Source organism: Seriola aureovittata, chromosome 5 (genome assembly GCF_021018895.1).
Source record: "Seriola aureovittata isolate HTS-2021-v1 ecotype China chromosome 5, ASM2101889v1, whole genome shotgun sequence".
In the NCBI taxonomy this organism is placed as follows: Eukaryota; Metazoa; Chordata; class Actinopteri; order Carangiformes; family Carangidae; genus Seriola; species Seriola aureovittata.
In genome coordinates, this window is record NC_079368.1 from 28267262 (window position 1) to 28287150 (window position 19889).

The 19889-nt window shown below is 40.3% G+C and overlaps 1 protein-coding gene across 6 annotated transcripts in view; it reads left to right on the top strand.

Annotated features, from left to right (window-relative positions):
* LOC130169147 (ral guanine nucleotide dissociation stimulator-like) overlaps window positions 1-19889 on the top strand; it is a 59283-nt gene that overhangs the window by 21050 nt on the left and 18344 nt on the right. For 2 of the 6 annotated variants that reach the window (XM_056375617.1, XM_056375619.1), the window contains exon 1: window positions 5012-5352. The exons of 3 other annotated variants lie outside the window; for them this stretch is intronic. In XM_056375617.1, coding sequence (XP_056231592.1) covers window positions 5164-5352 — 189 coding nt within the window. In that variant the 5' untranslated portion in view covers window positions 5012-5163. Of the gene's footprint in view, window positions 1-5010; window positions 5353-19889 lie in introns of those variants that run through there. One more of the 6 variants, XM_056375618.1, reaches the window with a different exon arrangement.

Sequence of the window (19889 nt, forward strand, 5' to 3'; positions counted from 1 at the left end):
TTTTGGTTGCCGGCCTATAGTCAGTCGGTAACACCAGCAGACGGAGAAATGGAGGATGCTCTCTGAACGTGGTGCTTTTCTTTCCGTCTGTTTTCTTCTCACTTTGTTCCATGTTTGATTTTGAACACTTCACTTTAACTGCCCCAGTCATCATTTATATACAGTATATGAATATATAATCAATTGTCCAGCACACACCAGAAATGTAGTTTGAAGCAGATCTAAGGACATTGAAGTGGTTATTAATGCACAGCTAGTATGTAAATAAGACATATTTTATATAAGGTACAGATCAATCAAGTAGTTGTTTAATCTTTTGAGTCATTTCTCAAATAAAACGCACAAAATAAGCTTCTTCCTGCTCCGATTAGTATTCATTAGTTATAGATTTGGAATGATTAGTTGATTAATCAGTTAGTCAGTTGTTTAAAATTGCAGCGTTGCATTGTGTGTGTATGTGTGTATGTATGGTTTTATAGGTACAACTAAAGACTATTTTCATTATAGATTGTGTTGTTGTTGAGTAATCACTGAATCATTTAGACTCTGAAATGTCCAAACACAGTCATCGGGCTCTCACATGTTCCGAGACAAAGCCCAAGACGACATTTCAGATGTCTTGTTTTGTCTGATCAACGGTCCAAGAACCAAAATCATTCAGTTTACAATGATATAAAACATAAAAGTCTCATATATGAGAAGCTGGAACGAGAGAATATTTATGTCCCAGATTGAAAAGATCTTCCTGGACTGGCTTTTGACCTGACGTCGATGTTTTATAATCAGTTTATTCTCATTTTGTTTGCCTGTTTTTTTTTTTTCTGTTACGTAACTCTGTACTCCGTCCATGTCTGGCACTCTCATTGGCTTTTATTGGTTACAGATTTATTGTTTGTTGAGCTCGGGGGAACATTGTGCGCCTGGCAGCTGCCCAGCGCAGCCACTAGCCTCCACTGCTGGCCTGCGAGCCTCCACTGGGGGTGAAGTGCCTTGCTAAATGGCATTTTTTTACAGAAGTAGAACTCGTCAAGAAGTTCCTGCCTTGTTTGGTGTCATCGGGACTAAAATATCTTCCTGGTGTCACTGCTCTGGTTTTAATTTGAACCTCGTCATGGTGGAGATGCTCTGCCAGTTCTGGCCGCTGACGTTGACTGCGGCCTCCTCGCCTACTTGGCCTCTTGTCAGACTCTCTGTGGGTGTGGTCGACGTCTTTAATTATGCTGCTGCATATGTATTTTCTGCGTCTGAGTAACTGCGTGTGTGTTTCTTTGTGTTTGCGAGAGGCTGTGAGCGTCACCGTCCTCTGGGAACAGTAAAAACATGTCGGAGCTTCAGCCAGAGCCTCAGCAGCAGCAGCAGCACAACAACATCCTCTGGTATTGATTTCCAGCAGATGGAAGAAGAGCTTTAGTTAAATCGCAGCAGACTAAGAGTTGGCCCGCCCTCCGCGCTCTCAGAGAATTCTGGGATTCAGCCCATGTGGGGTTTTTTTTTTCTGGAGGACAGATATTATTATTATTACCGATAAAGCTGATGAGTTCTTCTCATGTTGCATCACGTCTTAGCGCAGGGTCTGATCCTGAAATACGACAGTGTTTTCCTTGTAGATAAAACAGGAAGCAGTCACATTAAACTCCAAACAGATAATCAGTTATCATAACTATATAAGATTCATATTATTGTATTCTATATTTCAGGTATAAGCAATGCTGCCACTAAACAGCAGCTCAAAGTTTTATTTTGTCACATGCCAAGGTCCAATCTACTGCAGGCACATCAGAGGAATCAAGACAAAGATTCTGATATTATGAAAAATATTGCGTATGGTGGGAAATGTTGCGGTATTCGATTTTATTGAACATCCACCCAAGCTTGATCATAACCATCTCTTTAAACTGTCTGTTCTCCAGTTCTTTAAGGGTCAGAAAGAGACATTTTAGTGTCATCGTAAATCTGATTGCTATTGGTCTTAGTGTTTGTGTTGATAGTTTTTGCAGTTAGGTGCAACTGAGCTTTATGTTGTGACATTGCAGGTAATTTTTATTATCAATAAATACAGGAATCACACACACCAACCTACACAAAAGACAAGGACCAACATCGACTGCTGAGGAAGATCATGTGATATGATAGAAGGTTCCAGAACAGCTACTAAATGGCTGCAGTTATTCAATGACAAAAACCTCAGACTGCCGTTTATCTTTACTATCAGATTTCAGTCAGTGACAAAATTATATTACACTGCATTTTTTAATGACATTAGATATTTTATTGTAAATTTCAGATTTATCTCTTTTTGCCTTAAATACTATAAAATAATGGAATCACTCTGTTTTATTGTTTTTGTAATGATGTAATGGTGCAGAGGCTTTTACACCTGAACAGGAACAGAACAAACCATTTACTACTTATAAAAATAATCAATTGTTTTTAAAAATGTAGCACAAAACATCAGCTGTTGGTCATTGAACATTCCCAGAGTCAGTATCAGCTTTCCAAAACCCGTATTGGTCCTTCACTGCTCTCTCCCTCCTCCTCCTCCTCCTCCTCCTCCTCCTCCTCCTCCTCCTCCTCCTCCTCCTCCTCCTCCTCCCTTCCACATTTTGTCCTTTTCTGCTCCAGCAGCTGCAGATTTGTGAGTTATGAAGCGCAGCAGCCCCGTGATGAGAGAAGGCTGCTGAGGTCAGACGTGTTTGTGGTCGGATTCGGCCTCAGCTGGTGCAGCAGATGTTTTTCTTCCATTTGCTAAATCACTTTCACACCTGTTCTTCCTGCCGATGCGTCGGCGTGGGAAGCCAGTGTGGGTTATGTAGTCCTTCGTGCAGGTTGGCACAAGTTTTTGGACGTTGATATCGTTAATTAAAGTCCAACATTAATTAATTGGTAAAATACGGACTGCCGCTCTGCTGTGTTCATTTGTATTGTTGACTTATATGCTGCTCATTCAAAACAGGCTGAATTAATTTGAGTTGGTTATCGTTTTAAAAGCTTGGCAGGCATCTTAAGATGATTGATGCCTTAGTGTGACATGAGGCGATGGCCAGTAGGAGGCAGTGTTACATGTCGAATCCACAGAGGCTCCTGCAATGTTGGACAGTAGAATCCATTAGAGAAATACTTGGGCTCCAGTCTAACCGTGCTGTAATGGTAGATCAGTTCAGTCGGTTTACTTCAACACAAAACAAAGACATAATGATGAGCATTTCAGTGTGGAATTTGAGCCACTAAATGCTACTAATTTCCTGATTCCCACTTTTTAAACATGAGGACTTGTTGCCTTTCTTTGTTTTATATAATAGTGAATTGTATATTTTGGAGTTTTAAGACTGTGTGTCAATCATAATCAGACTTTTAAAGATGTTTCCTTTGGATCTGGGAACCTGTGATGCTCGTTATTCTGACCTTTTATAAACTAAACAATTAATCGATTAATCAAGAAAATAATCTGCAGATAAATTCATAATAAATCATCATTAGTTGTAGCCCTGATCAGATCCTCTACCTCATAATAGTGGTAATTGCACAATGTCAAAACACCCTTTTAAAATAAAAGCATGTCATTAAGAAAGTTAAAGTGCAGAAGTATGAAGTGCAGCACTTAAACTCTATTATAATGTATATATTTTATGTTATTTCACTATTCATTTTTATGCATTTAACAAGTTAGCAGTATTTTAATATTTTAGCAGATGAAGATGGAGTTTTATATCTATAGATTATAGATTGAAGTATTGGTTATGTTATATTCAGTTTGCAATGATATGAAACACAAAAACCCTCATATGTGAGGAGCTGGAACAAGAGAATACTTAGAATTATTATTATTATATTTAACAAGTAGTTTATCAATAATTGTTGTTGATTAGTTTTAGATTTTTTTAATCTGAATTTAAGTTTTTTTTTCAAAATTTATTTTATTTTATTTTACCAGTCACATAAATGTAGAGGAGTGAAAAGTACAATAAGTGTAAACTGGTAATAAGTATATTAAGTAATAAACTGGCATAAAAATGTAAATGTACTGAATGTTCAGTGTTAGTGTGTGTTTGCAGCAGGAGCAGTGAAACGCACGTGTGTGTTTTTATCCATACCTGCCTGCTGCCATAGCGAGAGCAGCAACAACACATGAGCATCATTTCCCAAAGGCATGACGTAAGAGTGGCGGATATTTATGCTGCCTTCAGGGACTCCTTGTAGACTTGTACTTAAGACTTGTAAATATTAACCTACCTCATTGTATTGTCATTGTTGGAAAACATAAAAAAAAAAGGCTTTGTGATAAAAACAGTTGATTTGATGTTTTGATACAGCAAATATTATATAATATTTATTCATACATGTTACTTTAAAGAACTTTTATGCTGATATAGCCCACCTGTTTGGCTGAAATTAATATAATATTGTGAATAATTTCTTAATGTTTCCCACTCAAATGTATATCCAGCATTTTAATAATACAAATGATTATATTAATAGAAAATAAATACTTTAATAAACTATAAAAGAAATGGCTGAGCATGAGTGATAATAATCAGAAACAATGTTTTAAATGCTGATATGCCACTAGGAGTCTTACTAAGTTTAAGCTTGACCATCACCACCTCTAAAACTTACATTCAGAGGAAGTGAACATGATCTTTTTATTATAAAATAACATCTCAATTAAGATAAACTAAGACTTAATTAAGGGGTAAATAATGTTAAAGTAGTATAAATATCACATAAGTAAAAACATGTAAAGAACTCATTAGAATTTTGACGTTTAGATTTTATTAATTTTTATTTTATATTTTTGTTCTTCCACCTGCGTATTATGTGTTATGAGTATTTCTACGCCTTGTTTTAGTTAATTAAAAGATGTGAGTGCGTCATCATCCGCTGATGAGTGTAAACAGTATTTTAAGAACGCTAATCCTCGGTTACATCCTCGGGCTCTGATATTTCCGACAGCCCTGAAGGCAGCGCGGAGCTGGGGGCGGGGTTTAGAAAAGCCCCAGTGTGAGTCATGATTCTCCTAAACGCAACAGACAAGCAGCGATGATCCGACACAGCCGCTGTAACCTCAGACAGCCGCGGTGACTCTTCGCTTTGAAAACTCAAACTAAAAACAGCGGAAATGTCTCCTCCGTTACCGTGACTGAACTCTCGGCTCCGCGGGCATCCATGGTCTATTTCCCGGGGATGCAAACCGAGGCGCACAGCGTCAAGCCGGGACAGCTGGTCGAGATGTTTGACTCGTCGTGGAAGGTGCGGAACATTTGGGACGGGGTGAGGCTGGAGGTGGTAGAGGACCCCAGCCCGGTGGTCCTGCACAGCTTCACGCACCTGGACCCGGACCTGCCGCTGCTGGAGGTGAGGAAGAGGAGGAGGCAGGGTGACGGGGCGGGATGCGGGTGACCAAGAGACGGGGATGAGGGGAGACTCAAGTCCTTGAGCTGATGCGGTTTGTTGTGGCGTTATTAGGAGGAGGATCTGGACCCAGACTGGCTTTGAGGCTCCAGGGTGGAGATTCTGTGTTGATCCAGATCTAATTAGAAATGAGCTTTTCATTAAAGAACCAAACTTAGGAATTAATTAAATTCTTTAACAGGTAGTTGATCTTTTTTTTTTTTAGCGGTTTGCCAAAGACTAAACAGTTAATTACATATTTAAACAAGCAGCTTCAGGCTTCAGGATAATTTTCTTGTCTTCTACCTTTAACATGATATAATCCAACATAAAGTCATCCACTAATCTTATATGTCGATGCTGTTTAAACAGCTTACCACTGTGAAATTGTTGAGTGGGTGGAAAGTATGGGGATTTTTCTGTGTCCTGGAGAAGGTAGTGAAATTTACCACAGCGAAGAAAAACAAAGTGAAACAGAATAACGTGACAGTTGTGACACTCCCTAAACATTGGCACGAGAGCTCTGTTACAGGATGACTTGCTTTTCTCACAGGTTTCACCCCCTGTGGTTATCAAACCCCACCACCACCACCTTGCACACACTCCTTCAATTAGGTGGTAGGTGTCACTGAGTCAGAACTCATCAAATGTAATGACCTATTAATAATATTGACATTTGAGAATAGTTGATATGGTTATGATATCACTAATAGTTTTTCCCTTTGTGTCACTTATATTTCATATAAAATCATTTCAGCCAGCCTACGGCAAATCCATCAACTTATCTAAACTCTCAGCATTTCTAAGAGTGAACAGAGTTTAACTGCAGGAAGATACGATCGATTCATTGTCAAAAAATCTTCAGTTGCCCCAGAATTTACATAAAAACTCATAAACAATGTTCAAAACCCAGGTTGACATATTCCGATTGTTTGCTTTGTCTACGCAAGTCTAAAGATTTTAAGTTCAATATCACAGTAGATGAAACCCGGTGAATTTGATCTAAATAGCTGCTGTTTGATTTTCTTGTTAATTGATTATTCCACCTGTTTCTGCTTCACTACTGTCTGTACAGTGCAGAAAATCCATTTCCACCAACATAAGTCCACAGGTTATGTAAACCCTCTGCATTAATGACAGGAAATAGTGTCCCAACTGCAGAAAGTTATATCCTGTAGCATTTCAACTGATGATTATTTGACTATTGATTAATCTGCAGAGTGTGTCCTCGATTAATCGATTCACTGTTTGGTCCAAAAATGCCCCAAAACACAATTTATAAAAGCCCAAATTTCCATATTCAGGTTGCTTCAGTTCAAAACTCAAAGACATTGGATTTAGTAAAATACAAAACAGCAAATATTCATATTTGAGAAAGTGGAATCAGTTATATATTTTCTTTTTCTGAAATTTAAACGTGATGAAATGTAAAATTATCAAAATACTTTTAAAATTTGCCTTTTAGACCTACAAAGGTTGTACTGTAAGTGCTTGTATATTATATTGTACTGTATAGTGCAGAAAATCAATTTCAAATGACGTAATTCATCAAGACATGCAAATTTAGAGCATTAATGCCAAAAAACCTGTTTGTTTTAGAGATAAAAATATTCACTAAACGCTTGTCTGGCAGTTAATTGTATTTGTTGTGCACTCTGAGCTGTTTACTTCAATCTTAATCACCAAATTCAGCTCATTTCATCCCCATTATTCCTCTTCTGCATTTCCCTCTGCGTCACTCTTGTTTTAAACCCATGACTCAAAAGAAACAATTTCACTGCTATCGGTAAAAATGTCCTTTTTTATGGGCTAAGTGGAGCATTCTCCAGCACCGCACTCCTTACATCCCGTACGTCGATCAGATAAGGAGGAGGGAGGATGAGTAATCATATTTATCTGTCTTATGTAAGGCCCGGGATTGGACGAGGACGACATCATAACTGATAGCACGCGGAGACGATCCGATCTCCTCTGTTTGTCCACTGGGACGGGATGATGTGTTCTGACTCTCTGCTCGTCCTCCTTCAGACCCATATCACAATCCTGTTATTAAAATCCTCATGTTTGCCTCAGCGTGTCCTCAGCTCAGAGACGGAGAGCTGGTCTCTCGTCTGACCTGCTCTGCTCCGTTTCTTTGCTCTGATCTAATCCCCCACCCCACCCCCCACCACCCCCCCACCACCACCTCTAACACAATTACCTAATGCCTAATCCCCCTCCTGCAGAGGCCGAGAGGTTTCCTCCACAATCGCCGCCTTTCTTCCCCTCGGTCCAGAGGCCGAGCTGGACGTTATTTGATGCTGAGGTTCTGTTACAGTATGAAGGGTCACCGGGGGCTGATGTGGTGGTGCTGAGGGTGGGGGGGGGGGCTGGGTTCAGTCACTTTGCTGCTCTCTGTGGCTCCATGTTAACAGCACCAACGTCAGTCTGTAATGTACTGTATCATATTGCCGAGAGTATCGAGTGACTTTGAAATGGAGGGCGACTTCCTGCTGTGCCGTGATGCTGCGTTGCCCCAGTTAGTGCAGATTCTCCTTTTATTGTTGTACGTGATGATTTACCTGAAGTGAGCGCGGGGTCAGTTAAATGCTGCTGAACCTGACTGCGGCAGGTAAATGGATCTGTTCACACCCAGAGTTAAAGTTTCAGTGAAAAGGTTTCAGCTCTGAAAGCTTCATTCCTCTGCTGTTGATTTATTAGTCATAGCTAGACTTAACCTGGCGAAGCTGCCAAGTGCTGCAGAAACATCCCACATTTATTCATTTTTCATAAATCTGCTGATTATTTTTTTTTTTAAATCAATCATTTAATAATTTGGCTTGTGAGACTGTGAAAAATGTCTGTTGAAACATCAGTCGACATCTTCAAATTATTTGTGCAATACCCAAAAATGATCAGTTCTCTGTTGCATGCGACGAAGAAAAGAACCGACTCTTCAGACTTAAGAGGATGGAACGCCTTAAAAATGACAAATCAACAATCAACTCACCGATCAATCGACTAATTGTTAGTTTAGTCTTCTTCTTCTTCTTCTTCTTTTACACCCTCACATGTTTGTGTTCTTCCGGTTTCACACCATTCGCGTGATAGAAAATCTCGTCTCTCTCGCTGTGAGTTCTCCGACAGTGACCTTCTCTTTTCGCACATGGGCTCAGGCGGACATTGCACAGGCGTTGTACTCGGGAGTTGACAGTTTAAAGTCTGTTTACTGTCCGAATGATTCTGACATTTGTGTTCTCACATCCTCCGGCTGATGTCTAGATAAGTTGAGTGAGTAACTCAGCTGTTTGAATGTCATGAGTTTAAGCCTTATGTGGCCGTGAAGTGCCACTGTAATCATATTTCCATGGGAGGTAAGTAAACAGCGCTGCCGCAGATGTATAAAGCTGCAGCCAAACTGTAAACAAAACAATTCAAGCTAAAAATAGTCATAATTAAGAGTGGAGAGTTTTCCCAGCGCAGCAGTCCAGTAACAAGCCAGCGGGATTAGGGTCCGGACCTCCATAAGACACTGCTGACTAAAGAATAGACTGCTGTTCATTGAGACGGTCTCAAGAGGCCTGAGACAATAAGTAGTTTAAACAGAAAACAGCCCATTCAGTTAGAAATGAGTTTGTGTTGGGAGCAGAGGACATCAGAGAACGAGGCCTGGTCGGCTCAGACCAGTTCAAGACCGTCAGACAACAGAGCTTCTATTGTCTCTGTGCTTCTGTTCACCCTCCTGCTAAACAGTGATCTGCAGCTCTGTGCAAAAACATTTCTTATCCATCACACAGCACCATCAGGGAGGCGTCTGATTGGTCCAGATTCATTCAGCGGCGGGACGACGAGTCCAACCACACAGAGTCATAAAGAACTGTCTTCAGAGACGAGAAGAACAAGGCGTCCTGCAGCAGATGGTCTGATGGTCACAGAGTCCTGATCTCATCATGGAGTCACATGAAGAGACAGGAGACAGACGCCGAGGCTGTACCACCTGCGTCACATGTGTGTGACGGTCGCGGGGCGCCTTGGTTTTCATTGCGGCGTAAACACTGCTGTGGCGTGTCATCGAAAATTTCAATGCTCGCTTATTTTTTCACGTTGCGATGCAAAAATAGATGGTGAAAAACATAAAACTGACACCTTTCATATACTTTCAGTGTCCCGGCTGCATTTGAATATCACACTGACATGAAAAGAAATTCTATATTATATAATTTCTTTTTACCATTTTCGCTATTGCATAGTAAAAACTGTTCCTGGGGTTATTTTTGGAAGCATCCACTTGACTTTTAGTGCCTTAACCTTTGGCACAGTGCTGTGTATCTGATTCTGTCTGGAAGTATTTGGCTCTATTTTAGGACGCGATCTATACACTGTACAATAATGTCCTGGCAGTGAAATCAGAGACACAGACCCACAGCAACAACAGCTTTCTCCCTGTCATGCTCTGCTTGTCCTCAGTGCTAACAGTGACTCAGCCGAGCTCACAAGCAGTCCCAGATGAGTGACATAATAACACAGTACGACTCCAGTTTTCCCACATGGAAGAAATAATCTCACAGGCAATCAAAAACAAACAGAGTATCTCGTTACAAAAACAGGAACGGTACAACTTGTGATTAAAGTTTGAGGGTTCATGTTGGGTGCAGGTTTCACTGTATGTCTCATAATCCAATTTTATTCATGTGACCCAGATCTGCAGTGGAAAAATGTGACTTCAATGAGCTCTCTGCTGTTGACGATGATTAGAAAACATCAGATCTGAGACACGTGTCGGGGGGAGAGGCCGAGTCATTGTTGGGACGCTCTGGGCCGGAGTGAGCCGGAGGTTGAACGGTGATGTGCTCTGAGCATTGATTTAAAGTACGGTAGGGCGGAAGCTTGGAGAAACGGGAGCCGGATCGTGGGCCGCTCGGCACAGTGGAGCTTTTGTTTCCGCGGTTCATCTCGAAGGGAGTCGAGCAGCCGAGCGCTGGATCTGAGCGGCAGACAGAACGACAGAAACAGACAGAGGCTGGAATGTGAAGGCCCGCTGCCTGGAAAAATACTTCATTCTCCCAAGTTCACTCAAATGGTCTGATTCTGCACCGACTTGTCTGTCTGATGTAGTTTAATGACCAGGACTGGTCTTACATAAACCTGTTAACTGCAGCTCTCAATCAAAGGTGCAGCTCTAAATGTCCAAATCAGACTTGTTTTCCCTCCATGTGACACAGATCTGAGGGTTGAACAACAACAAGCTGCATGGAGTCGCCCTTTTTTCAAGTTCCCCATCTGGACTGAATTAAAATGTGGGATAAAATCAGACTCTGAGACATGCAGCCTGCATGAACCCCAAATCTGAATCTATAAAGGTAGAAATCTGATATTTTTAAAGGGTTATTTCAATGCTTCTGGAAATCTGCTTATTAGCTTGTTTTTCTTCAGTCTTTTATGTTTGTGAGTGAAATTATAGGGGATTATAGTCTATAGTATATTAGTCTTCCCTAGAATGGTGTGACATTGGTTGTCAGGTTCCTCGTGAGTTCAGGTTTTGGTCTCTGCAACTCAGCAGCTGATTTAATTGATTTTTGGATAGACTCGGGTGGTTTGAAACTTTGAATTCTCATATCATAATGGAAACAGTTTGGAAATCAAAACAGATTCAACATGTTCAATTATTTTTACTCTGCAGACATTTTTACAGAATCTAAAATGTCTAAAATTTAAAAAAACTGCCGGAGGCGACAGTGGAGAAATCAGTCGGCTGCAGACGCCACAAAAACAGACGCATGTGAACCTTTGATCACACACACACGAGACAGATAAAGTATCATCACAAGGTTCAAGAACTCAGCCTGTGTTTGCCGTTATAACATGATGGAAACACGGCGCTGTCTAAAGTCTGGTTGTCTCTGGACACAGCTGAGAGTTGAGAGAAGAGACGTTTTTACCCTCCTGCGGGACAAAACCACCGTAGTGTTGTTTCTCTGAAGCTTGTTCAGTTTCCAGAGCTGCAACTATCGTTTATTTTTTTAAATCAATGGTTCACCATTAAAAATGCCAGAAGTAATGACAGTTCCCATCTGAAATTATTAGAGCGTAAAGGCGTTGTTCAGAATTGATTATTCTGTCCCCCAAATGTATTTTATTCACACGGGTATGAAATGCAAAAAAGCAACGGTCAATATCTTAGAAGCTGCAGCTGCCACGTTGGGCCTTTCTCTTGATAAAGGACTTAAATGATTATTTGATTTAACTTGAAGGGTCATTTTTGACTTGAGGAAACAGCAGTTTGACGTAAAACATCTCACATATGGTCCAGTTCACTTGTCGCTTCCGAAGCTTTCAACCCCGTCCGCTGAGGACATGAGACATGGTTGAAAGCTCCAGAAACAAAGGACAAGTCGGACATTGTCTTTTGGACTATTTTATTATTAAAATTGTTGATTTAATAGGTTGTTTCAGCACAAATATGTTGACGAAGCTGTTCTGTGAGAACAGTGTTAAAGAAAACCCAACAGAAACTCGCAGTACAACAGTTCAGCCAAGAAAAGGTGAAAACAAAAGGGATTGGGATTCGGTCACTGCCAGAATCCCCACCAGGCTCCAGTGAAGGATTAGAGGTTTATTCTGCCAATGAAACTCTGCATATGCATGTTAGTGATTTATAATGGCTGACAAAGCCAGTTTAGCTGCCGGCGTTTATTACTAATACCTGTCACAACAGCTCTGTCACCAAGTTTTAGGGAACACGTGGGCAGGAGAGCATTAGCCATGGGTTAAATCAACGTTTAGCTTTAGTTTTTGTGCATGTGCCAACCATCGAAAGTGAAAGAAGAGAGAAAAATATTAAGAAAGTGTGTGTGTGGGCGAGATGAAGAAGCAAAAAGTACAAATAGCTAGAAGGCACTTGAAAGAAAACAAACCTCCTCCATCTTTCTCTTGCACCAAATCTCTCCTGTCACTGTGGATTTACAATCACTTCTTGACAGAGTACAAGCAGGGAGATTTGAAATATATCCGAAGTTACAGCTAAATAAAAATATAATCATCTGATGGCAGGAAACGTAGATTGAGGTCATCTCCAAAATCTAATCAGCCGTTCTCTGGCCCACGGCCCGTCCGTCAACTTAATTTCACAGAAAAAAATCTGTTCATGTTCATGTCAAGTTTTTGCTGGAAGAGGCACGAACAAAGGCAAAAATAGAGCCTTTGTTATGGTGGTAACTGGGAAAGAGAAATGATCCAGAACCTTTTAGATTAACCCAGATTCAGGGAAAGTACTTCAGAGAGTTACTGCGGTTTTAAAGACGGGAGTCTGTGTTTTTATGTATTTGTGTTTCTAAAGAGAAAGGTGGTTGAGCAGAATCAAAAACAGACTTTTCCAGCTACTTTCCAATGACACGTACGAGTCTTACCAGCTTTCTATAGCGGGAAAACTGCTCAGCAAATTCCCACAATTCAGAAAGAAATCTGCTTTAGTTATTATCTACTTAAAAACTTGTACTCGTGAACCTAACTTACTCATCCAGTGAAATATCTCAACATTAACTTGCTGGATTGGCACAGTAACGTTGCACACGTTCACTGTTCCCAGAGGATGAACCCCCTCATTGTTTGGATGAGTTGCTATGAAATGTTAGGTACTCATGTCCCCCTCAGGATGAATTGTAGTGACTCCATGTTTAATTTTAGCCGCAGTGTTTTATCATCTACAACTTGTTAGATTTATTATTTGTTTGCTCCTTGCTGTCAGGGAGTTTCCCTCAATGTAGAAATGTTTTCAACCAACTGATCAATCAGAGAATAAGATATAGATTTACTCATGTAACCAGCTCTCGCAGAAGTCGGAGATGAAGTTTTTTCTTCTAACCGAGGCCGTTTGAGATTTTTCTGAACATGCAGCTACACCCTCCTCTCTCCTCCTCTGCCTCTTACCCCACATCCAGATGATCTCACCGGCTCTCAGCGCTCATTGTTAGCGAGGGGAAGTCGCTGGCTTGTGCTACAGGGTTGTAATGGATGCGCGCTATTGTTGGCTTTGTTTAGCTGTTGACTGTTTTGGGGGCAGGTTTTCTCTTTCCACTGGGAGTTTCCCTGCTGATCTACATTTAGCACTGGGCTCAGAGGGGCTTTCTAAGCGTTGGTTCAGGACCGCCGCTTTCGAAGCAGGTGTGTTTTTATGTTGAAGAGCATCATAATTTTTTGGCAGACCCCTCCAAACGTGCTCCCAGAGCGCCGTTTGGCCTTGAGGGGATTTTTGGCTGCGAATCAGACTTGACTTTTTGTCCTCGTGTGTTTGTTTTAGTCTGAGCCTGTGCCAGGTGGCTGTGTTTATAAAGCCCGTAAACCATCAGATATAAAGATGGGAGGCTTGTTATGAGGGATAAACATTTTTTGATTTCCAGATGAAGAATCATGATTGTGTTTCTGAACTGAGCAGCAGGTCAGCCAACTGTTCAGCCTGTTATGGAGGCTGAGGGTTGTGAAGTGTTGACATCTCAGTCTCCTCCAAACAATGAATTTCCTTAAAGGCTCATTCTCCTTTACCACAGCCTGAGGCTTATATTTATAGTTTTAACCCTCGTTTCTGTCCGGAATAATAACACTGTAGTTACTAAGTTGAGCTGTGGGTATATGTAACTTCACTAACTGGGGCAAGAGACACAAAAGAACAAAGGCAGACAGTAAAATTATTGCCCAAACTTTTCATTTTAAACGCCCATCACAATTTACAGATTTCAGATACAGCCTTCGCCCCCTGTGATGAAGGAGTGTTTTCATAACTAATAGAAACGACAAACAAAACCATGAAAATATAAGTCTTAACAAACTGTGAACTATTTTGATAATTGATTAGTTGTTGCAGTAAACACCCTCAAACACCCTCAGTACTTAAATTTCATACAATCTCATTATGTCTACAAATAACAGTTATTTTCATTAATGATTAATCTACAGATTAATAGACAGACATAATTTATCACAGCCCAAGAAGATGTATTCAGATATCTTGTTTTATTCAAGCAGCAGCCCAGAACTTTTGATATTCAGTTATACATCCACATATGAGGGAGAAAAACCACTAAATCCTCACATTTCATGGGGCTGGAACCAGCAAATGTTCGAGTCATGTTATATCTTTTAACGATTAACTGAATAAAGACGTGCAAAGAAGGTATCACATGTACTGTGACGGCGGTAAATGAGAAACCAGCATGTAGTTAGAATGGACAGTTTACATTACAAACATAAAACAGCAGTAAGTCCATTGGTCCTGCAGCAGAACAAGCCGTTATCCACTGAGACTCATGTGATGCGATTTTCCCTTTTCCTCTTTCTGGAAACTTATTTCCTCTTCTGTGCCTCATCACTCACCGCTGACACTTTTATTGGCCTCACATTCCTCCAGCCCACATGTACATTCATGGTCATTCATGGGCCAGGATTGGTGTAGGTGAACGTAGATCTGATAAGTGCTGGAACAAGTGTGGAGGAGGCTCCTTCTGGATGCCAGACATTTCTATGGCCTCTGCTGGAGTTTTCCCATTTTCTGCTTTTACTCAAAAACTCAAACGTCGAGCCAAGAAACACTTAGAATATTATATTCAGAGTTTAATTAGGTAAATTCAAGTAGGAGTTCTGCATTGGGTTTAATGCCACTATTAAGTTGATGCATTTATATTTCTGACATGTAGCTGATGCTGCAGAATTTATGAAGGTAGACATTTGGCTGCAGTGAGATCATCTTATTAAAGTCTTTTAAATTGAAATGTCATTGTGATGGTCATCCATCAAGTTTATAGATTATAATGTGACTCCTCTGCTCTCAGACAAAAAAGTCTGACTGTGGATTTGTGCTAACAAGCGTTGGCAAACACTCCAGGCTTTTGTTTTAAGCTGCTTGTTGCGCCAGCTGTTAAAACCGCCACTCATCTGGATAAAACAAACATTAATATTTTTACTGTAAATGTTTTCTGACGTGGTTTCACTCATGTGGGGAAAAGATTGAGACCAGTTTCTGTTGAAGAGCAGCAGATAAATAAAAATCTTCACTGCTATGAAAACTGCTAGTTGCATTGTTTTTTCACAACCATGAAAAACATTAATAGATTCATAGATGAGGTCATGGAAGCACATTGAAGGTTACATGTTTACTATAAAGGTGACTGAGTCAAACAAACTTTTAAGCTTCGGCCGATATTCAATAAAAGTTCCTTATTCAGTTTATTGAATATCGGCCTTAAAGCTTCTAATTCAATAAATCGCATATGATGGGAAATATCTGCAATATCGTGATATTGTGATATATTATTTTGATATTATATCGGAATATTGCGATACTTGATCATAACCATTATCGTAATATTGATAATATCCAATATCGCGATATATCAATATTAGCTGCTAAGCGTTCAGTCACAAGTGACTGGGTCCGTTTTCTCCTTAAGGTTTGCTTAAAATGTTCAGTTCAGTATTTGAGATTTTCTCCTTATCTTAGTATTAAACTTCAGGAATCACGTAAAGTCAATATGGCAGCCAATCAACAGTCTCCATGGAAACAATAGAATTTTACTGCTGTAAAATCCCCTTAACTGCTGTAAATCTTTCTTTTTTCCTTTTAAGAGATTCTGTGCAAAACCCTTAAGTAACATCCCCCAGCGAAGGAGAAACTAAACCTTAGGTGTCACACTTAAGTAGAAATCTCAACCGGCACCTTGGGACGTAATGTGCTGACTTCCAGCGAAGCCCATCTGGTTGAATAAGTCCTGAATCAGGATGAAGGAATGTGAGTGAAACCCAAATTTAAAAAAAGAAAAAGAAAAGAGGCTTCGTGTCCAGATTTCAGAGATATCCCTCCTATTTCCACAGGATTTCTTATCGATTGATATTTGTTTCCCAGAAAGTTTATTTCGACTGAGATGGCTCCCAGGTGTAGAAGTCCGACCACAGCTTACTCTCTTCTTTTATCATCTCACTGTCCACAGAGGTTTTGTTACCTGATTTTCTGATGATGTTCATCAAGCAAACGTTTGGTCTTTACTTTTCATTTCTATTTTTGATGTTTTATCGTCAGAAACCATCTGCTAATCTCCTCTTTCATTTGTTCAGTCGTTTCTTTCCACCTGTTTCAGCTCTTTTGAAGTGACGCTGAACCTTTTCTGTTTAAAGTATTGATCGCTGAGCGTTTTGTTCAAGCATTAAGAGGAGTTCGGTTATCATGGCAACCCTCGTCCTCGCTGCGGCAGGGATGAATAGGGGCATTATTTTGAGAATTGACTCTGCGGACTGAGCGTGGCGCTGCCCTTGAGCGCTGCATGTTTCCAGGGCTTGAAGTGATAGCAGCGTGGCCTCTGTGGTTTGGCTGATAAGCACCTCTCCTGCCGTCAAGGCCCTCGGCTGCAGCTGTGCCTCGGCCGTTACGCTGCACTTGATTTACAACAGGCCGGGGGTTTGTCTGCTCTCTCCCCATTTATCTCTCACACACTCCCTCGCTCTGTAACGCTCTGCGAGGATCTCTGCTGGGATTACTGACATTTATTGATCTGATCATAGTGGTAACAGTGTTGGGTTTTCTTGAACGTAGTTGAGAGTGTGCTGAGTTTGAATGGTTAATGCTGAAAGTAGTTCTGCAACTGATTATTTTCATTATGGAGTAGTCCGCCCATTATTTGGGGAGGAAGACAACGACTGCTAGTCACTAAACATGGATGTAAACAATGCAAACTTTTAATGAAAAATCATCTTTACAGGTGTTTTATATGGAATAATTTGCATTTATCACTTTTATTAGAGCTCAAATAGTCGTTTTATGAGAAACACAGAGTGTAAACATTAGTTTTCTTTGTATATGAGAAAATACCACAGGGTTCCTTTAACTCCTTCTGATTTAAATTCCCCAGCTGGCTGATGGATTATACTTAAAGAAGACCAGAAACAAACTTGATTCCACCCTGACGAAGGCAAGGCAGACATAAATGTGTCTGGAATAAAACACAGTACGATACCTGACCAAACCACCTCAAACAGGACAGTTTTTCATCCAATTTAACGCAAATTTTAACAGAAATTACGGAAAATGAGCAAATGAATGTGAGTTTCCATCCCTCATCATGATGTGAATATTAGGAGATTGAGTATAAACAGTTGGTGGGGCTGATTTTCCAGTCAGGAGCCATTAAACCAGCGTAGAAGAAGAGTTCACCATGAGGTGAGGTAATTGAAAGAGTGCCGGTCATTACGTAAAAATAATAAAAGGTTGATTACAAAAAAGAAGACTGACAGTCAAACCACGTAGAAAACATAATGTGCATCAACTTTTCCACCTCCACCTTTTTTGTGACATTTTATTTCCAGTCTATTTTTTTTTAATGTACAAATTGTATTGCAACAGTTACGGACATAAACTTCTCCAACCAGGTGTGGCGTGAAGATACCTGAAAGCTCTAAGTTTGTCTTACTAGTTCAGGTATTTTGGGGTTTGTGTAGTTTTAGTTCCGCTGCTTTTTTAGAATATAATTAATCAAGAACTTTGTGGCGTCTTTCTTTAACTTTTCCATCACGTCTAAAACATGAAATTTAAATATGAGAACAGCAGTATTGCTTGAAGATACTGTACCGCTCATTGCACTGCTTTTCCAAGATCACGGCCTCATTACAGCTTGTTTCCACGGCAACAAAGACACAACAGAGGGACTTAATGTTAGCGAATAGAGCCTTACAAAAAGCCTGTGAAGCGGGGAGTCACACTGAGCCTTGGAAGCCGACCCCGATGACTAACGCTCCCAGGATACACAACAAGGGGCCGTGACAGATGACTGTGGCACGCCAGATTACATGCCATTCCTCCATCGAGGCCGCCGGCTTAATGATTCACGCCACTGTAGCGTCGCTATTTCGGTTAGATGTGTTCAACAGCCTCAGCGCTCAGACCGTCACCGTTTATTTCTCTGCAGTGGCACAAACTGCCGATTGGACGCACATGCTGTCGTGTGTCGCAGAGTGAGTTATTTACAACTGAAAAGAGGGAAATGTTTGAATAAAAGTGGAATAAGTCTGAAGTGATAGTAGGAAGCTTTGGAGTATTAACTGGTATTAACAGGTTTTAGATTATTTACAAAGACCAGAAGCTCTTTCCAGAGATTATATTTAATACAACACAAAGTTTTTTTTCCAGTCTGAAAAATGAAAGAAGACAAATTCATCTTCAAGAATTGAAGTCACTTTTATGATCTATAGCTTTTTTTATATAGAATCAAACAAACTGAAGCTTTTTGCTGCTGCTGTATTAACACTCAAACCATAGTACGGTGCAGACCAGCGGCTTTAAGATCAATATCATAGTATCGATGACTTTGACCCCGTCTCCTCCAGCCCGGTGTTTACTCTCTGCTCATGTTGTTTTAGTCGAGAGAATCAAGTTTCCATTTCAATGATAAACATTTCTCAGTACCTTCAGTGTCCTCATATCACAGTGTTTCCGAAAACACAGTGTTGATAAGATTTTATTTATATTATTTTATATCTTCAAATGACAAATGTTGAAAATCTCATGTAAAATGATGAAAGTGAGAACTGAGTGATTGTTTCTTTAAGGAGAAATGTGACATATCTGTTGCTCTCAGCTTCTCAAATGTGAGATGATCAACTGAATATCTTAACAGATATTTGGCTGGAGTTCAGACGGAACAGGACGTACGAAGATGTCAGCTTGTTCTGTGGGGAATTTAAAAAAACGATTAATAAATCTATGAAATAATCATCAGATTACTCAGTAATGAAAATGATTGTTAGTTGCAGCTCTTCTTTGTTCTGTCTTTATATAAACATTGGTTATTTTATTATATATAAGTAAGTGGTACGCAGCGACGACTTGTCTCTGAACATTTTACTGACTGTAGATGTGCTGCAGGTCAGATCTTATCTTTACATTATCGTTTTAATAAAGGAGTCCAGTCGTGCTTCTGTCAGAGCGGATCAGCTTCATCACTCTCTGACCTCCAGGATTGATCGTTGTAGGTCTCTCTTTACGTCCCTGAGTCGCAGCTTTCATCTCAACCAGAGCGCTGCGGTCCGATTCTTAACGAGAACATAAGGAGACGGATCATATGACGGTGTTTTTAGCTTCTGTGCATTGATTTCCAGTTGATTTTTAGATGAGGCTGTTGTGGCCATATGTTCCTGCACTCCACCTCAGATCCGGTAACAAAACCCCTTCCTCAGGCTCCTTCCTGACTTCCTCCGAACATCCACTCATCACTTTTACAAACTAGGATTTCTGCATGAAGTTTCCTCTCTGCTGCTCTGTGTTTCTTTATGAATCAGACATTTTTTTAATGTGTTATTTTCTTTTTTTGAATCGTCTGTTCTTTTGTAGAATCCAGCTACAAAATGCTGCAAACAAAGGTTTTAATTGAACAATAAAACTGAATCAGAATCCAGCCCTTGTACTGACCTAAAGATGCTATTTAACACTTGCAATCTCTGGTAATAACCACAGGTAAAACCAAGGGCTTGTACATATGATGCAGATG